The sequence below is a fragment of the Pelodiscus sinensis genome, unplaced genomic scaffold, assembly GCF_049634645.1.
Source record: "Pelodiscus sinensis isolate JC-2024 unplaced genomic scaffold, ASM4963464v1 ctg39, whole genome shotgun sequence".
NCBI classification, from domain to species: domain Eukaryota; kingdom Metazoa; phylum Chordata; order Testudines; family Trionychidae; genus Pelodiscus; species Pelodiscus sinensis.
Window position 1 is genome coordinate 547,406 of NW_027466048.1, and position 18,293 is coordinate 565,698.

Genomic DNA, 18,293 nt, shown 5'->3' on the forward strand with positions numbered 1-18,293 from the left:
TCAGCTCAGGCAGGGGTCCTGGTGGGCCAGTCCACACGTTAGTGCCCGGCGAGGGTCCCAGAGGGGTTGGGGTGAGTTCAGGTGGCGGTCGGTGTCTCAGCAGCCACCTAACTGTGGCCACACCTGCACAGACCAGGGACAGGGACAGGTTGGGAGGGGCAGGACGAGCTGTTCTCAGTGGCTCTGTCCCAGCTCTGCTTTCCAGGGTGCAGGCTGGTCTCAGACACTCCTGCGGCGGTGCCCAGACCAGGCCTGTTCAGGTGGTTGGCTGGGCTCTGGGGATGCACAGCTGTAACCGAGGGCAGAACTGGGCTCTGTGGCGCCAGGACTGGCTGTGGCAGAGACCTGAGTCTTTCCACGGACACGGACCTAAGGGAGATGGGACCTTGGCCTGATGCTCCCCCAGGCCCGCTCCTGAGTCGCTCTTCCCCTCCACCCCCGGCTTCTCCAGCCCCAAGGGCCCTGTTTGCCTGTTGGGGCTGAAATCCCTGTGACCTTTGAACTGCCCAGGGGGAGGTAAATATTTGAAACGAAAGCAGCCAGGAACAGTGGCCTGGAGCCAGATCTCTGCAGCCCCGGCACTGGCATGGAGCCAGGAGACGCCGCTGCAGCCCCATTGTGTAGGTGTTTGCCCTCTCCCCTCCCCTTGTCCTCAACCCCACTCACTCCCTTGGGTTTTCTTCTAAGAGTCTCCCTCCGGGACCCAGCCTGTTCCCGGCCAATGGGAGCTGCAGGGTGGTGAAATACTGGAATGGGTTACCTGGGGAGAGGGTGGAATCTCCATCTCTAAAGGTTTTTAAGTCCTGGCTTGACAAAGCCCTGGCTGAGATGTCCTGCTCTGGACAGGGGCTGGACTCGATGACCTCCTGAGGTCTCTTCCAGCTCTAGGATTGTGTAATTCTATGATATTAGAAATATTACTGCTCTGGACTTAGTCGACACATTACAAATGTGCCCCAGTCAGGATCACTAGTACCTAGGCTACTGTTCATTTTCAGTTCTATGATCAATTCCTCTGTATCTCTCCAGGTGAGGGCTAGTGTAGAATACTCCCATGGCGGGTGCAACTCTTTTGAGTTAAGAAATTGTCATCTATAAGAAATTCCAAGGGCCTTTTTATACGAGCAGCATCAGACTGCCAGAAGGTGTCGCACATGTTGAATCGGGATCACACAGCTTTTTACCTTTGTTTTATAAACAGCTGCCTGAGGAGCTGCTCATCCTGCTCCTTTGTGTGACTTAGTGTTACCCCGGCTAGTGTGTATCAGTTAGGACACTGCCCCATAACCATTCAAGGTCATTTTCATCCCAGATCTCAATGACTCGGGAACACGTCGGACTCTCTGCTGAACAGGTCCAGACAGCAGGGGTCCCTACTTTAGAACCCGGCCAGCGTGGCATGGATTTCCATGGCAATGGCAAAAAACATTTCTCTTTCCCGAGCACAATCCCCTGCCAAACTTTCAGTGCGAGAGCTCTTCAAAAACTGCTCAGTAAAATGGACAGTCCAGAAAAAGCCAACTGTGCTGAGCTTGTGCACATTGTGCACGCACACCCATCGCACACCCGCCCCCTTCGCAGACCGAACGGGGGGGGAAGGCAGTCTTCACCCTTGAGTTCTGGTAGGGGGTTTGTTGATACATGATTTCATTGTTCTACCGCGTTACAATCTAATGTTATGACCCTGTTTAGTAACTGGGGCCACGCGCTGGAGTCTGTGACCCGACCTAGGAATCCTGTCGGATCTCCTCAGGCGCTGGGCGCTCAGGGACCGGCCCAAACCGGATTTTCCCGCCAAGCGGTCACGAGGGTTCCGCTCCCCTCAGACCCCCCCGGCGGCGTTACAAGGGCTGCGTTGCCTCAGCCTGGGGGCTGTCTGCCCTAGTGGCTGGAGTACGCGGGCCCCTCTGCTCTGCCACCTGCCAGCGAGGGGCAGCCCCAGCCACGCCTGCCGTGGAGGAAGGGGATTTTCCCATCCCTCACCCCCACACAACCTGCTTGTACCAGCCTGCGACTCCCCTTCACCCTTCAGTCCCGTCAGGACTTGTGGGGCTCCCCAGTGCTCTCCAGGGGCTCTAAATCAGTCTGAGGGTTAACGTCCTGGGCGCCTCCCCCAGCGCCACTGCCACGTCCTCAGGAGAGAAGGGGCCTGGCCCTTAGGGCTTTACTCACCGAGCCAAAGGGTTTGAATTACTGGGTCTGGGTTCAAGCCCCTGGTTGTTGCTGACACTGTCACGTGATTGGTTTGATGCTTGTTTTATCTGCATCAGGTTCTCCTCCCCATTTCCCCCTTTGTAATCAATCCCTGAATAGCCTCTTACTTGGTTTGCAGCTGAACATCCCCTCCTCTCTCTTCATTGCACCTGCACAGGAGAGAGGGGAAGGCGGAGACAGGAGCTACTGCAGCTCTAAAACAATTCCTGGGTAATAGACCCTGATGGGGGTGGGGGAGGACAAGCCTGTACTTGTGGGAAGGGTCCCGAGTGGCATTTTGGACTGTGTTTGCCTCCTACACCTTTGGGGTCACAGGCATTATCTGCAAATAGCCTTTCATTAAGTCAATGGTCAATAGATACGTTCACCCTCCTCCTCAGGCGTCCCAGGAGTTCTTCAGTGTGCGGCATTGGATCTGCTTTGCACCAGGATATCGCATTAACCTGACAGAAATTGATACAGAAATGCAAAGTGCCATTGGGTTTTGGTACCAAGATAATTAGATTCCTCCGTTCACTCTGTGACTCTTCAGTTCCTCCCATCTTCAGCATTGCATTGAGTTCATGTCAGACGGCCATCCACATCTTCTGTGGGAGGGGGTGGTGAATGTCCCTCACTTTCTGCCCTCGACCTGTGTCAGTGTGGTGGGTTATAAATTTTATCCATCCCAGGTGAGTAGCTAAACATCCTGAAAGTTATCCCAGAGGTGCAGGATCTGGTTTCATGTGGAGGAGAGGGGGCGGAGGCCTTCCCCCACTTCTGCCAGTTTTGGGTCTAGGGGTTTGCCCATCAGGGGTACGTCTACACTACAGAGAAGACTCAAGCTGCCACTGTCGATCTTCCCTGGTTTGAATTAGCAGGTGTAGTGAAGACAGCTGATTCGAACTGAAAGGGGCTCTCTGGTTGATGCTGGCCGTCTGCTTCTGCGAGGAGTAAGGGAAGTGGAAGAAAGAGTCTCTTGGACTTCCTGCAGTGTAGACAGAGCCAAAAGCCGAGTCAAGGCACTTCGACGTCAGCTATGCAATTAACGTAGCTGAAATTGCATATCTGAATTCAACCTTGCCCTGTAGTGCAGACCTACCCCTAGCAGACCTAGTTCTGGTCCCACGGGCAATGGTGCAATAAACATGGCTTCACAGGTCCCTCTTCTCCAGCACCCACCCAGACTGAGCTGTCTTGCTCCCTTTTGTGCTAGCCCAGCACTTGGAGCATGCCCAGTGTGGCTGGGAGGGCAGGATTTCCTCAGGCCACAGTGGATGGACCCCTTCTGCCCAGAGCGGGGTGTGCAGCCCCCTCACAGACGTTTTCATGGGACGAGTTCAGCCCCCCCCCCCCCGTTCTCCCCATTGGCATGGCTGTCGTGGGTCACTGCTAGGGCCCATTTTAACAAACTCATTTCTCAGCGAGCTCCTCCCCCCACTCCTGCCTGGTCTGTCCCAGCATCCCGGCTACTGCCCGGCCACTGACCCCAGGGGTCCCGCCCCCAGGCTTGTAACCAATGCGAGGGGCCCCCTGGCCGCCTGGGCCTTTGCCAGCCAGAACCGTCAGACTCGGATCCAGCAGCTGGGTTGGTGGGTAAATATTGTCCTAGGTGCGTGTGCCAGCCCCCGCCAGAGACCTGACCCGACCCTTCTGTGCCCGGCCCACAGGCGAAGCTCCGGCCCCAGAGTCTATATCAGGGCCCAGCAGGCTGGTCCCCGGCTCAGAGCGTGGGAGGGAGGAAGAAGGAGTCAGAGGGGCGTGACGTGTGTGTGTCCCTTGTCCCAGCACGTCTGCCTGCACCCAGGAATGGGGGCCCCGGTAACCCCGGCCGGCCTGCTGCTCCTCCTGCACCTCACAGCTGGGACGTCTGCAGAGCCGTAAGCCCTGTCCGTGTCTGTCTGTCTGTCTGTGTGGTGGGCAGTGTGGGGGGTTGGAATCAGCCCAGGGCACTGGTGAGGAGGCTGCTTGACGGGAAACTAAGGGGACAGATCCATTCTCCCCGGGAGCTCAGTCCCCGATGCTGGGACCCTCCTGGCCCCCCCTTGTCCTACCTCCAGAGGCAGACACCCCCTCTCTGTGCCTCAGCCCCTCTGTACCATGGGCTGGTAATCCCCTGGGGCCACCGGCTCCCTCAGCCACAGATCCAGTAATGGGTCTGTTCAGCCCCAGCACAGGGGCAGCTGAGAGGACAGGGATGGACGGGGACTCAGCTCCTCTCTGTGCCCTGGGGGGCCTCCAGGTCCGTGGGGGGCAGGGTGTGTGTGTGGGGGGGGGTGGAAGGGCCTTGCCCTGCAGCTAGAGAGATCAATCAGCTTCAAGCACCACGGACCCAGCTCTGCCCCCTGCAGAAGGGACCTTTTCTGGGCTCTCCCCTCCCCGGCTCCTCCCTCCTCCCACGGTGCTGCCCCCTCCCCAGGCACTATGTGGTGGTGAGCCCAGCCCAGCTCTACCACCCGCACACGGGGACGGTGTCAGTTCATCTCAGCGACCTCAACGAGACCGTCCGGGTGAGCGTCCGGCTGGAGAGGGGGGAGGGGCTCAGCAATGTCACCCTGCTGGAGAGAGAGGTCCAGGAGCCCCGTCTGCACGAGAACCTGAGCTTCCAGGTGAGCCCCCCCCACCCAGCCCGGCCCTGGCCATGGGCACCGAGCCCGTCAGCCCTGGGCCTGCAGCCCCAGCCCGGCCTCAGGCCTCAGGCACAGACTGATCCCGGCCCTGGCCATGGGCAGCTGTAGCCACAGAGCGTCCTTCAGCAGCGACAAGCTGGAGGGGGCAGGGATGGGGGCGCAGACGGAGCCTTGGCTTTCAGCTCCACCGAGCGCCCGCCTGCTGGGAGGCCCCTGGCTGGGCGGGAGGGTCCCACAGTTTGGTGAGGGCTGGAGCAGGGACTCGCGAACAGCCCTGCCTCGGGTGACCAGACGTCCTGTTTTTAAAGGGACTGGCCCGTATTTCAGCCCTCCTGGAGGTGCCTGACTTTTTCTTACAAGCAGGCAAATTGTCCCATGTTTCCTGTCTCTCTTCCCTGCTCCCACCAGCACCGGCTGGTCCTGCTGCTGGCCAGATCCCTGTTTGCTGGCTGCTGCCCCCCAGGGATGGTGGGGTCCAGTGGCCGATGATGGCAGTGGGAGTGCAAAGCTCAGCCTGTCGCTCCCCCTGCTGTGTCCTCTCCCCGTGGGACCCCTCGAGCTTCAAAGCTGAGAATCCAGCTCCGCTGTGTGTGTGTTAACTGGGGCCCAGTCAGCTGATCGCTGTTGAACTCCCCTGAATACGAGTAGTTTCACCAGGCGTCCCATATTCAACACACGCTGCCAATGCCCCCCTGTGACAAAGTTTCATTCCCCTTGTGAGGCTGCATGTGAATCTTGAGTTGTTATAGTAACCCCGGGCGTGTGCCTCAGTTTCCCTGGGCACCGCACCAATGACTGGATGGGGGATGGGAATTTCAGGTGTTCTACGCGCTGGCAGAGTCACATCTGGTTGTGGATGGGGGTGCAGGGACCTCTCACTCTCCATACGTGTCAGTGACATCCCCAACCCCGCGCAGTAGTGGGTCTGCGCCCCGACCGGCCCGTCACTGGTCACTGTGGCCTTGCTGGGGTTCCCCTGTGCAGGTTCCAGCCCCGTCTCGGGGGCAGCAGGAAGCCGCAGAGCTGCACCTCTCGGTGCAGGGGGACACCCTGCAGTTCTCGGAGCGGACGACAGTGCTGCTGCGGGTGCTGGAGCCGGGGACCTTTGTGCAGACGGACAAGGCCGTCTACAAGCCGGGACAGACAGGTGAGGGGCAGGGGCTGCAGGAGGGGTTTGGTGGGGCCCCAGGCCCTTGGGAGGGACCCTGGGCTGTGGGGAGGGGAGGGGGGCTCCGGGGATACGGGACTCTCACTTGTAGGGCCCTGTCTGCACCCGGCCCAGGGGTGAGAGGCCCAAAGCCTGAGCCCGTTTGGGGGCCTGCATGGAACCAAGGGGGGTCTCAGCCCATCCTTGGTGCTGGCTGCAGGGGCCCCGATCGGCCTCCTCTGGCAGCCTCCGCAGGGAGGCCGGGGTCTGGCCGGGCCCTGGAGGCTCAGCTCCCGGCAGCCGCCCAGGGCAGGGCCACGGCCCGTGGGCAGAGGCAGCGTGGGGAAGCTCGCGCCGCCCTGCCCGGGCTGTGCCCGTTGCGAGGGGTCACAGAGGCCGTCAGTGCCTGGGCGTCCGGCTGGCACCGTCCCCCGGGAATCACCCAGAGAACCAGGCCGGGGCTGACTCCCCTCTGCCTCTGCCCCTTTGCAGTGAAGTTTCGAATCGTCACTTTGGACAAAGACTTTGTTCCCAGCGCCAGGCCGGTGAGAGCGGGGGTGGGGTGAGAGCGGGGGTGGGGCTGGCCTGTGGGGGCGGGCTGAGAGTGGGGGTGGGGCTGGCCTGTGGGGGCGGGGTGAGAGTGGGGGTGGGGTGGGCCAAGATGGATGCGGGGGGCGAGGAGGGCAGGGAAACATGATATAGCAGGCTGGTGAGAGCAGGGGCGGGGTGAGAGTGGGGGTGGGGCGGGGCTGGGGGGGCGTACAGATAGTTCGGAATGGCTTGCTAGCCCGTGCCCCGTGTAGCCGCGCGGCACGGGGTTTGAACAAGCCGGCATTTAAAAATGGCGCCGGCCGGCTTATGCAAATGAAGCCCGGGAAATTCAAATCCCGGGCTTCATTTGCACGTTCGGTATGCATACATTACCCTGCTAGTTCGAACTAGCGGGGTAGTGTAGACATACCCTCAGTCTTCCGCCACAGCACTTCTGCACCATCAAGGTGCTTCAAGGAAGGGGTGGGGTCTTGCGGGAAGGACGGGGCGGTAGATCTTGGCTCGTTCTGACATTTAAAGGTGATCTTGGGTGTGAAAAGGTTGGAGACCCCTGCTCTAACCGGCATCTCCTGTCTGTTTGCTTTGCAGCTGCCCCTGGTGACCCTGCAGGTCAGTCTGTCCCCCCAGCCTTCTCCTCCCGTCTGGCTTAGCCGAGGGCTGTAGGGGGGGGTTCAGTCGTGGGGATCCCAGAGGGGTCTGGGCTCTGACCACAGGGTCCAGCAACCAGCCTAGGCCCCCCTGCTCGTGGGGTGCACAGGGTCCCAGAGCAGAGGGTGTTTCTGAGCCAGGCCACGTGGGGGTAGGGAGGGACATTTGTGCCGTCGGGTTACGTCCTCCCCACCCGTGTTTGCATCGTCTGGGGCTGTCCAGGGGCTGGGGGGTGGGGCCCTGGCTGGGATCCCTGCCTGAATCACTCATCCCGAATGTTCGCAGCCCCCACACGCTGGGTCAGGCCAGTGGGGAACTAAGTGGGGGCTCTCTTGGGTAGGGGGGGCTTTCTGGGAGCTGCAGAGCAGGGGGGTGGAGGTTTGGGGAGGCTGCTTGGGGGAGGGGGACAGGGAACGTTACCACAGAGGCCTAGAGCTGAGATGGAGACGGTCCCTAGGGCTGTTCCCTGGGCTTTGTCCAGGCTGGAGATGGGAAGCCCACGGGAGCCTGTTCCTGAGCCGGTGCCCTTGGGTCAGGGTTGCAGGGTGTTGGCGGGAGGTACCGTGGGTGGTGGGAACTTGCCCAGGACTACCCGGGGGTGCCTGCTCCAGGCTAAGGAGAAGATCTGAGGCCCCGGCCATCGATCCAGCCCCACCAGCAGCGCCAGGCACTCGGGGGCTGCCGTGTGGAGCCGTGTGCGGGCAGCGGCTGAGCAGGGCGTGTCCGTGTGCCAGGATCCCCACGGGAACCGCATCGCCCAGTGGCGAGATGTGACTCCACAGCAGGGCATCGTGGATCTGTCCCTCCCGCTGGCTGCCAAGCTGGCCCTGGGGCCATACGCCATCGAGGTGCAGGGGACCAGGCGTTGGTTCAGCGTGGAGGAGTACGGTGCGCAGCGGGGCCGGGGCAGCGACCGAGGGTGGGGGGGAGGATTCATGAGTCTCCTGGGGGTGATGTGTCTGGGGGTCCCTGGGAGCTCAGAGCCTTGGGACTGGCCCAGCCAGCACCATGAGACCCTGCACCTCTGCTCTGGGGTGTTGGGATTCTGGGGAGGGGAATTCAGGCTCCTTGCCCCTCCCGTCCCTGCCCCACTCTGCTCTGGGGCCTGGAGGAGGGGAATTCAGGCTCCCTGTTCCACTCTGCAGCTGGTTTCAACTTCATTTCATTTGTGGACCCCTGGGGAAGTCTCAGGCCTGTGGACACAGTTGCCTTTGGTGTAAGTGTTTGGCGCAAATGCACGCAGCAGAATGCAGAGCATGGGGCACATGCTGGGCCTGGCGCTTGGTGCGGCCTGAGAGAGGAGCTGGTCTGGGGGCTGCTGTGGAACTGACACCCCCCCGGGTTGGGCCTGCCAGGGGGCGTTCCTGAGCTTGGGACGGTCGGAGAAGCAGATCGACTCTTCTGGGCACGTTCCCTTCCTAGTTCATGGACCCCTTGGATATAGTCTGTGGAGCGCTGCTAGAAAACCGCTGCTCTGGGGCCCTGGGCAAGGGACACGCAGACTCTGCCCCATCCCAGCCTTGCCCCAGTTGGCCTTATGCCCTGCCCGAGGCCTCAGATGCTGCTGCTGAGCCTGATCCCCGTGGGTCCCAACCAGTCCCCACCTGCCTGCAGCCCCCACACCTCAGCGCTCAGACACCCGGCCAATGAGACCCCCCACGTGGCCCCTGCTCCTGGGGACATTGGGGATGTAAAAGTGTAACTGTGTAAACGGGGAACCAAGGAGCCTGGGCCCATTAACGTTTACGGTCACACGGGGGTCCCCACGCTCACTGGCTCCTGGGGAGCCTCCCGCTGAAACTGTAGTTACTTAATTACACACTGTAGCATCCCCACTAGAGACCTTGCCCCTGAGTCCCCAGCCCCCCCGCTCCCCAGACACCCTGCTCCAGGCCCCCCGGTGTCACTGACCCCAACTGTCCCCCTGCGGCGTAGAACGGACTTGTCAGCACAGTAACTGGGAACATGCAGTAAATGCCTTCTTGGGAAAGGGGAGCCCAGAACCTGGCCCTCCCCTCTGTGCCCCGAGTCCTCTCAGACCCCCAGCTGCCTGGTCCCAGCCCCTCCCCCAGGAATATCTCTGCCCTTTGTCCTGCTTCCTGGGCAAAAGGTGGCACCTGGTCACATCCCCTCCTGGGTCAGGTGACAAAGGCATCGGCCATTGTTTACATGCAGGCAGATGGGCAGCCTCTCTGTGGCAGTCACACCCAAAATTCCCATCACCTCTGGGCTTTGTCTCAGTTGGGCTGGTTTGAGCAGGCCAGTGCTGGGGGCTGTGGGAGCAGCCAGAGGGAGGAGGCTGGGGGCAAACAGGGCCATTAGCAGTGGCTCTCAGGGTGCCATTTCTGACAGCTCCCCCCACCCCAGCATGGAGCTCACATCTTGTGAGGAACCCCCCGAGCTGGGGCTGTGGGTCCTTTCCACCCCCTCCTTCTCTGCCCTCCAGAGCCACCCAAGTTCGAAGTGACCCTCCAGCTGCCCCCCGTGGTGACGGTGCTGGACAAGGCGCTCCACCTGCGGGTGTGTGGCCGGTGAGTGCGAACCCAGCCCTGCCGGGCCAGTAAAGGGGGGCTGGTTCCCCTGGACCTGACTCCCCTCCCCTTCACTCCTTTGTCAGGGTGTGACATGTCCCTGCCCCCCTTCCCTGCCTCTGTCTCTGTCCGGGGGAGGGGTCACCCTGCCACCCAAACCACCAGACACCCCAGCAAGGGACCCTCTCCCACTTCCCCTTTCTCTTCCCTCTGCTGCACAGAGACACCGACGGGAAGCCCGTGCTGGGGAGAGTCCAGGCCACCCTGTGTCGGCTCAGAGAGAAGACGCGCCGGAGCGTGTGTGTACATCTCACGGGCCAGGTGAGTGCAACTGAAGGCGCCAGGGTGGGGCTCTGTGACTTACTGTGAGAATCATGAACATTCCTCTGGGATCCCTCATCCTCCCTTTGCAGCCTGGGGCCTGATCCTGCTCTCATCTGCCCTGGGGGTAAAATGGGAGGGGCCCAGGGTTGACAATAGAGAGTCCCTGGTGTAAGGCTGGTGTAAGTGCAGGTGAATCAGGGCCTGGATCCCTTAGGGCTACCCACCTTGGGTAGGGGGATGTGGCCAGTGTCCCTGCCGATTTTTCCCTTCCTGGGTGGAATCACTGTTGCTTGTGGAGCACCATGTAGAGATGTGCCCCACCAGCAGAGACACAAAGCCTCGAGTTCTTCTGCGGGTGATGTCCCCGTGGGTGCTCCACTGTGGGAATCCTTGGCACTGGGGAGACATGACAGACGCCGTTCTTCCCTCCCTGCATCTGGGGAACTCTCCCCGGTACTGGTTTCACCCTGCACTTCTCGGGGCTCTGTTAAATCTCCGGTGTTCTCTGTGTGCACCTTGCTCGGAGAGGAGGCTCGGAGAAGTGTCTTTTCCTCCCAACACTCCTCACGTGCCACATCTCACTGCTCTTATTCTCATCGCAACATACCCCGCAACCTGTTGTGGTACTCTGAGTGGCCATATTCTTGGCCTCACTATCCACCCCACTGGCCACCACGGAAGCACTGGAGTTCTTGTAGATTTCATTCTTCAGTTCCGTCTACCCCAGCAAAGAGGCCCACACCAACCTCACCCTCTCACCCTCCTGACCACGGTGGATTCGGAGGAAAAGGAGGGCCAAATCCAGGATGAACAAACTGAGACACGTGCTCCTGGGGATTCTCCTACAGATAATTCTTCCTCATCCCCCGATGAAGCTGTGATCCCAGAGGATACGTATCCCACCGATGACTTGAAAGAGTTTCCAAGAAGTTTTTCAAAGGGTGGCCTCGAGCCAAGAGGTTCAGCACCAGGAGCTGGAGGAAGAACAACTCGGCCTCCTGAGAAATATCAGTCCTGCCTCTCAGGGGCAGATCATGTTGCCCATCGATGAGGCCATTGATCACCCTGCCCATCATGGGGGTATCAGACGAGAAACGGTGAACCCCAGCTTCCACCCAACCCACATGCAAAGGAGTTGGCAGGAGTATTTTGTGCTGCCTAAGGTCTTAGTCTTCCTTTCTTCTCATCCGCAAACCAACTCCTCAGTAACGGATGTCGTTAATCATGGCTCTAGGGCAGGCCTGGGCAAAATATGGCCTGAGGGCCAGATCTGGCTCACCAAGCCACCGGATCCAGCCTGTGGAAGCAGCAAGGAGCCCCAGGCAGGCTCCTCTGCTTGCATCACAGCCTCGCGTGCCCTGCAGAAACGTGCTGCTGGGACGTATTTCTGTTTTAAAACTGGAGGGGACGGGGGAAGCTTCCGGAGCTTCCCCCACCCCCAGCACAATCCCATTGACCAGTTTCTGGCTAAAAAACAGCCAATGGGAGCTTGTTTGAATACCAGGCAGTCAAGAAGAACCACGCCCCCCTCTTCTGGCTCAGTCATTCGCTGAAGCACACGGCCAGGCCAGCAGGCAGGCTGGCTGGGAAACATTTTAAGCTCTGAAAACCTTAGTTCTGCAGGCAGGCACGCTGGTTTGGCTGCTGGCTGATAAGTCTCCTGGCCACAGCCTGCCTCTGACACCCCAGCCCCTCCTGCCCCAACCCTTTGCCCCCCACTCAACATATCCAAACCCTCTGTCCCCTTCTTGCACCCGTACCCCCTCCCAGATCTGCCACCCCAATCTCCTGCCCAGATCACAATCCCCTTCGACCCTGAGTCACGTCCCAAACCCCTGCACTCCAGTCCCCTGCCCTCGGTCACAATCGCCTCCTTCACTGAAACGCCCACCCAGACTCCAGTGTCCCTCCTGCAGCCTAGTCCCCTACCCGAGCTCCCCTCTGCACCCAACCTCCATCCCAGAGCCTGCACGTCCTCCATTAATATCACGGAAGAATGCGGTGGCCCTCGACCACTTTCCAAAACCTTGGCATGGCTCCCTGTCAAAATTATTGCCCTCCCCTGCGCTATGGCTACACAATTCAAATCCGTTCTCAGTGACAGAGAGCACAGGAAGCGAGATTGTTTGGCAGGAAGCGACATTCCTCTGCCACATTGCAGCTTGGAATCACAAACTATTCGGTGACTTTGAGAAGTGTTACAAACTAGCTGAGTGAACGGAACATTTCTCAGACTCCAGGAGGCCCGTACTCAGATCGGTCATCCACGAGGGCCATGCCATTGTCCGTACCGCTTTACAGGCCTCACTTGACGTGGCTGACACGGCAGCGAGGCCGACAGCTCCAGTGGTCATGAGGCCCAGGGCTTCGTGGCTTCAAGCAGTGGGAGCGCCCAGGGAGTTGCAGTCTAAGGCGAATAAACAGAAGCTCTTCGCAGCCAAGATGGTCGATTTCCTACATAGCAGCAAGGACTCCCTAGCGCTGGGCATGTGTGCACCACTGTATCGACAGGAGCGCTATACCCCTTAGAACAGGAACAAGGACAATTATTACAACCAGCACAGCAAGGGTCATATGACTACAACGGACCCAGACAACAGTCTCAGAAGACGTGCCCACCCCAATCCCACTCTTCGGGTTCCCAGGCTGCAAAGCAACAAATGTGAACCTTTGGTCGAGGGTCTGCCTGAGCTCCCCATGCATCCAGTGCCAACAGGCCAGTGCCATCTTTTCGCCTACCGACTATGTCCCTTTCGTTTCACTTTCCCCTTACATCCCCCCAGCCCATCCCTCTTCAGAGACTAGTGATGTTAAATATCGATTAGTTGAATAGTCGAGTAACCTCATGAATTCCTAGAATCATAGAGCTGGAAGAGACCTCACAAGGTCATCAAGTCCAGCCCTCTGCTCACGGTAGGACCAGTCCCAACTAAATCACACCCAGCCAGGGCTTTGTCAAGCCGAGACTTAAAATCCTCTAGGGATGGAGATTCCACCACCCTCCTTTGGTAACCTATCCCAGTGCTTCACCACCCTCCTAGGGAAATAGTTTTTCCTAATATCCAACCTAGATCTCCCCCACTTCAACTTAAGACCATTGCTCCTTGTTCTGCCATCTATCATCACTGAGAACAGCCTCTCTCCATCCTACTTGGACCCCCCCCCCCCCTTCAGGTAGTTTTAGGCTGCTATCAAATCTCCCCTCACTCTTTTCTTTTGTAGACAAAACAATCCCAAACCCTTCAGCCTCTCTTATAGGTCATGTGCTCCAGCCCCCTAATCATTTTGGTCACCCTCTGCTGGACCCTCTCCAGTGCGTCCACTTCTTTTCTATCTGGAGGGCCCAGAACTGGACACAATACTCCGGATGTGGCCTCACCAGAGCATGGTTGATATTTGAGCCACTCATCCTCTAACTTTCTCTTTCAATATGGAGCCCAGCTTGCACTTCAGATGAAATCACTTCTGTCTTCTGGGAGGAAGACAAACATGGCACATGCTGTGCAGGTCTCGCCAGCTGATCTTTCACTCTCCATCCTGTCTCCTTCTGAGACACTCCTCTGATGTTGTTTTTATTGCCTCTGAAGCCTGAAGGGAAGAAATGAGAGAGAAAAGAAGAGACAGAAAAGAAAGAAAAACACCAGCCACTGTGGGGCTGCTCCTATGGTGAACTCCCAGGCAAACTCCCCTGTTTGCTGCTCACTACGTTCACTCCGGCTGCCTTTTTCATAAGACTGCTGGCTCCAACCAGATGCTTCTACTTGGAGCCCTGCCTCATGGCTAGTTGGTCTTTCTAGGGCCACCTGGAACAAAACACTCCCAATTCACACTTTTCAAACAGAGAAGCACATGGTCAAACAGTTCCCACAGCTGATATTTGGATTCTCGATAGGGTTTTATTTCAATCAGGTAGTTTTGGTTTTAGTTTCGTTTTAAAGAATGCCAGATGCACCTAACCCCCTTGAATCTGTCCCACCAAACTCCCAGTTCACTAGCTCTCTGGTTGCTTACTGGCAGGCTTTATATAACTCTTCATGATAGCCCTGCCCCCAGTAAAGGCTGGATGAATGAACAAAGGGCTGGGCTTATGAGCAGCAATCCCATTCCAGGCACAGCCCATTGTCCTGGCACAACCAAACCCTTCACTGCTTTAAGAGAAGCTGCGTTCCAATCTGGTGGTTCTACCTCTTCCTGTTTAGAAGGAGTTCTTCCTCAAATAGACAAGCCAACAAACTCTAAAATGCAGAGTAGATTAGATACAAGGCTGCTGTCAGCTAATTGCTAAATTATCTGCCAGAACACTGACATTTCCTAGTACCTAAGTAGCCCCATCATGGTTCAAGTTGTCCCCTAACAAGATTGGAAATGGTGCACTGCCACTAGCACCACTCCCCTTCCCAGGGCGCAGAGCGGAGCCCCAGGATGAGTCATTGTCCCCTGAGGGGAGGCAGGGAAATGACCCTTGCAGGCCCCACAAGAGTCTGTCTGGTGTCCCGGGCGTTTCCTGTTGGGTGCTCTGGGCTGTCTCCACACTGGCGGTGAGTCACACAGCCCCAGCTCTCACCTGGCACAGGGGGTTCGGGTGTTCCCAGCGGGTCAATGCCGGCAGCGTCCCCAGCACTCAAGGGAGGCTCGACACCAGCACCTGCCGAGGGCCCCGGGAGTCAGGCTCCTGCCAGGGAGTATTTCCAGGTTCAGCTGAGACCCCCTGGGCATGAGCCAGCACCTCCCAGTGCTCCCCCGGCCCAGCCCGATTAGAGACCTGGGGCCGGGCTGCTGCTAACGGGCTGTGCTTCTCTTCCTGCAGACTGAGAGCGACGGCTGCCTTTCCTGGGAGGTGGGGACGCCTCCCTTCCACCTGACCCGCTCTGGCTACCAGATGAACCTGGAGGCCATGGCCTCTCTCATGGAGGAAGGGACAGGTGGGCCTGAACCCAAGCAGACCTGTGCACAGGCACCCGGAGCAGGGAGCCCAGAGGCAGAGGGGTGTCCCTGCAGTGACAGGGCCAGTGCTAGGCCAGCCCTTTAGAGATGGGCCTGGGGCAGCGTTTGTGGTGGGGGCTGGGTTCCGGTTCAGCCCCTCACAAGGCTGGAGCCCTCATGTGAGCTCAGATCTGGGCCCAGCCCTGCACTCCCCACAGCTTGGGGGGCTCAGAGCCGGGTTCTGGGGCCCGTCTTTAACACTGGCTGACACGATGAGCTTCTCCCCAGCCCTGCCCCCAGCCGGGGTCTGGACAGTTTCCCTGCCAAGGCACAGCAGGGCACAGCCCCTTCCCCGGACATGTCCAGCCCCAGCTATTGCCAGTGATGGGCCCCTGAGGTGGGCCCGTGCTTGGGTCTGGCAGCAGGAGGTGGGATGCAGGGCTCCTGTGCCCTGTGACCAGACACACACAGGCAGGGGACTCTCCCCGGGGGGGGGGGGAGGGGAGTAGCATCTCCCGGGTCAACACTCTCTGGCCTCTGGATGGACCAGTTGCTCCAGCTGCTCAGGGGCAGACATGGGCCTGGCTTCCTGGAAAATCCATCCCTGCCTCATTTACCCCCCCCCCCCCCAATTCTCCCCCAATGGCCCCTGCAGCCCTCGGCTAGCAGGGTAGAAATGGCTGCACAGATCGGTATGGAGAGAAATCCGGGATTCAGCCTGAATTGGGGGGTGGCTCCCGGCCCCGTCTCCCATCGGCCTCCCTCTCCTGCTAGGGGTGGTGATCAATGCGACCAGGAGCTGCCTCATCAACATCGTGTCTGAAATCGCCACGGTGACCTTTGAGGAAGCTGACGCTGCCTACAGGGCTGGGATCCCCTACACTGGCAAGGTAATGGGATCCCTGGCAACCCACGTGCTCACCCCAGCGCCCTGCTGTTCCAGTCCTGCCCCACACCCACCCCAGCTCTCCCCAATCCCAACCTCCAGCGGCCCCGGCTGTACTGTTCCTGCCACACACCCACCCTAGCTCCCCACAGCCCCATCTCCATTCCTCCCCGCTGTTCCAGTCCTGCCCCACCCCAGCTCTCCCTGGTCCTGACCCCACTGCCTGGTACTGTCCCCAGAGTTTCGTGTCTCTCCCTTTATCTCCTGGCTCAGATGCTCCTGAAGGCAGCAGACGGCTCCGCACTGAAGAATGAGACTCTGCGGCTGTTTGTTAGCTCTGGAGTCATTCGTGAGAACCAGACCTTCCTGACGGATGAGTCTGGCAGAGCCTCCTTCACGCTGGACACCTCCGGCTGGACTGGGACAGTCGCTCTGCGGGTAAACAATGGGCCTCTGAGCCCAGTGGGGCTCCTGTCCTTCAGGCTCTGTTGTTGTTCTGTGGCTCATAGTATTGACTACAGGCGTGCCTAACGAGAGCCAGGTTTGGGCCCTGAGGTGCTAGGTGCTGCACACGCCAAAGCAGCAAACCACCCTGCCCAGAGAGCCTGCAGGCTGAAGAGCCAAGACAGAGGTGGGTGGGGACGGGGCAGGACCCAGCAGCAAAGCCATCAGAGGGGTGGTGCAAAAGGCATCCTAGTGCTGCCACTTCTCTTCTCAGGACCATGTGGGGTGCGGTTTAGTTAGGAAGGTCGCCCCCTTCGGGCTGCTCTGGGCACCCGCACCCACCAAAGATCCCCAGCTCGGGGCCCTACATCTCAGGGCTGCCCCATTCATACTACTGGGTTCTCTAGGCTCCTATTACAGATGCAGGGTGAGGGGCCATGGGGCTGAGCTCAACGAGCAGCATCAGAGCCAGCCCTGCCCGATGCCTGTTCTGTGCTGGCACTCAGCACCAGGCGCGCCCCCTCCCTCTCTGTCCCCAGGGGCACTTCAAGGAGGCAGGTCCCAGCATGGAGCGTGATGGAGTCTCTCCCTGTTACCCGGATGCCCATCACCGTGTGGAGCCCTTCTACTCCCGGAGCCGGAGTTTCGTGAAGTTCCGCAGGCTGGGCGGGGAGCTGCCCTGCGGCCAGACTCAGCGGCTCCACGTGGACTATGTCCTGGCGAGGGAGGCCCTAGGGCGAGGGTCCAAGAGCCTGGATTTCATCTTCCTGGTGAGGCTAAAGTGTGTGTGTCTGTCTGTGTGTGTGCGTTCTGGGAGAGCCACGCCGGGAAAAGTTACAGGGCTGCGCCCCTCCCCCCCCGTAAGGGTCCCCCCATTGTTCAGCTGTTCAATCTGGCCCTGGCTCTCTGCGGGGGCAAAGGTGTTTGCAGCTCTCAACCCCAGCCCGGCAAAGGCTGAGCCGGGAGGGGCTCTCAGAGCGGGGGTGGGGGCATTCTCCGAGGCATGTCCTGCATGGCCTGCCCGGCACTGTGCCCCGTGACGCCTGCCTGTGAGCCTGATCTGGGCGGGGGAGCACTCAGCCCCCTGTAGCTTTCGGAGGCCAAGCCTCCCGGCGGGGGAAACACTCACCGCCCGGTTCCCGCGCAGCCGCACTCACCCACAGGTGAGTAAAAAAGTTTTGTATACCCCGCACCCGAGTATACCCCATGGGGGAGGGAGGAGGTTTGTAAAAATGAATATAACCCCTGGGTTATATTCCCTAAAATACGGTATTAATGTCATGGTCTTCTGTTGAGATGTGTTTTTGTATTTAATTCCTAGACTGTCATTTCCCATTAAAAGTGCTGTCATGTGGGTGGAAATGGGGGAACTATTGCATTTAGTGATATCAGCAGAACTGACTGGAAAGGGGCCTGCGTGTTGTGTAGTTTTGCCTTAATCTTTGTATTCATGCCTGTCAGTGTGAAAAACTATTTGCATATAGTTGCATATATATTTGCATTTATATGCAACCACACTTGTGCTGAGAGTATCATTGTGGTCCCTGGGGCTTCCAAACTTGAGTAGTGTGCAGCGGCAGTCAAAAAGGCAAATAGGATGCTAGGAATTATTAAGAAAGGGATAGAAAATAAGACCCAGAATATCTTACTGCCCCTGTATAAGACTATGGGACGCCCACATCTTGAATACTGTGTACAGATGTGGTCTCCTCACCTCAAAAAAGATATTTTGGCCTTGGAAAGGGTTCAGAAAAGGTCAACTAAAATGATTAGGGGTTTGGAACGGGTTCCATATGAGGAGAGGTTAAAGCGACTGGGACTTTTCAGTTTAGAAAAGAGGAGACTGAGGGGGGATTTGATAGAGGTCTATAAAATCATGAGTGGTGTGGAGAGGGCCGATAAAGAAAAGTTATTTATTAGTTCCCTAAATAGAAGAACTAGAGGACACCAAATGAAATTAATGGGTAGCAGGTTTAAAACGAATAAAAGAAAGTTCTTCTTCACACAGCATGTAG

General features: G+C 58.6%; 2 protein-coding genes across 3 annotated transcripts in view; both read left to right on the top strand.

Moving 5' to 3' along the window:
• Positions 1-3,727: 3,727 nt before the first annotated feature.
• The window catches only part of LOC102447783 (alpha-2-macroglobulin-like protein 1), a 127,084-nt gene continuing 112,518 nt past the window's right edge, over positions 3,728-18,293 (top strand). The window contains exons 1-6 of one of the 2 annotated variants that reach the window (XM_075918688.1): positions 3,728-4,073; positions 4,613-4,802; positions 5,808-5,970; positions 6,463-6,515; positions 7,111-7,131; positions 7,905-8,058. In XM_075918688.1, coding sequence (XP_075774803.1) covers positions 4,003-4,073; positions 4,613-4,802; positions 5,808-5,970; positions 6,463-6,515; positions 7,111-7,131; positions 7,905-8,058 — 652 coding nt within the window. In that variant the 5' untranslated portion in view covers positions 3,728-4,002. The remainder of the gene's footprint in view (positions 4,074-4,612; positions 4,803-5,807; positions 5,971-6,462; positions 6,516-7,110; positions 7,132-7,904; positions 8,059-18,293) is intronic. The other variant, XM_075918687.1, reaches the window with a different exon arrangement.
• LOC102452635 (alpha-2-macroglobulin-like protein 1) overlaps positions 8,427-18,293 on the top strand; it is a 46,888-nt gene continuing 37,021 nt past the window's right edge. The window contains exons 1-7 of the mRNA XM_075918699.1: positions 8,427-8,454; positions 9,617-9,701; positions 9,923-10,022; positions 14,833-14,947; positions 15,723-15,838; positions 16,108-16,272; positions 16,818-17,048. Of these exons, the coding sequence (XP_075774814.1) occupies positions 8,427-8,454; positions 9,617-9,701; positions 9,923-10,022; positions 14,833-14,947; positions 15,723-15,838; positions 16,108-16,272; positions 16,818-17,048 (840 nt within the window). The remainder of the gene's footprint in view (positions 8,455-9,616; positions 9,702-9,922; positions 10,023-14,832; positions 14,948-15,722; positions 15,839-16,107; positions 16,273-16,817; positions 17,049-18,293) is intronic.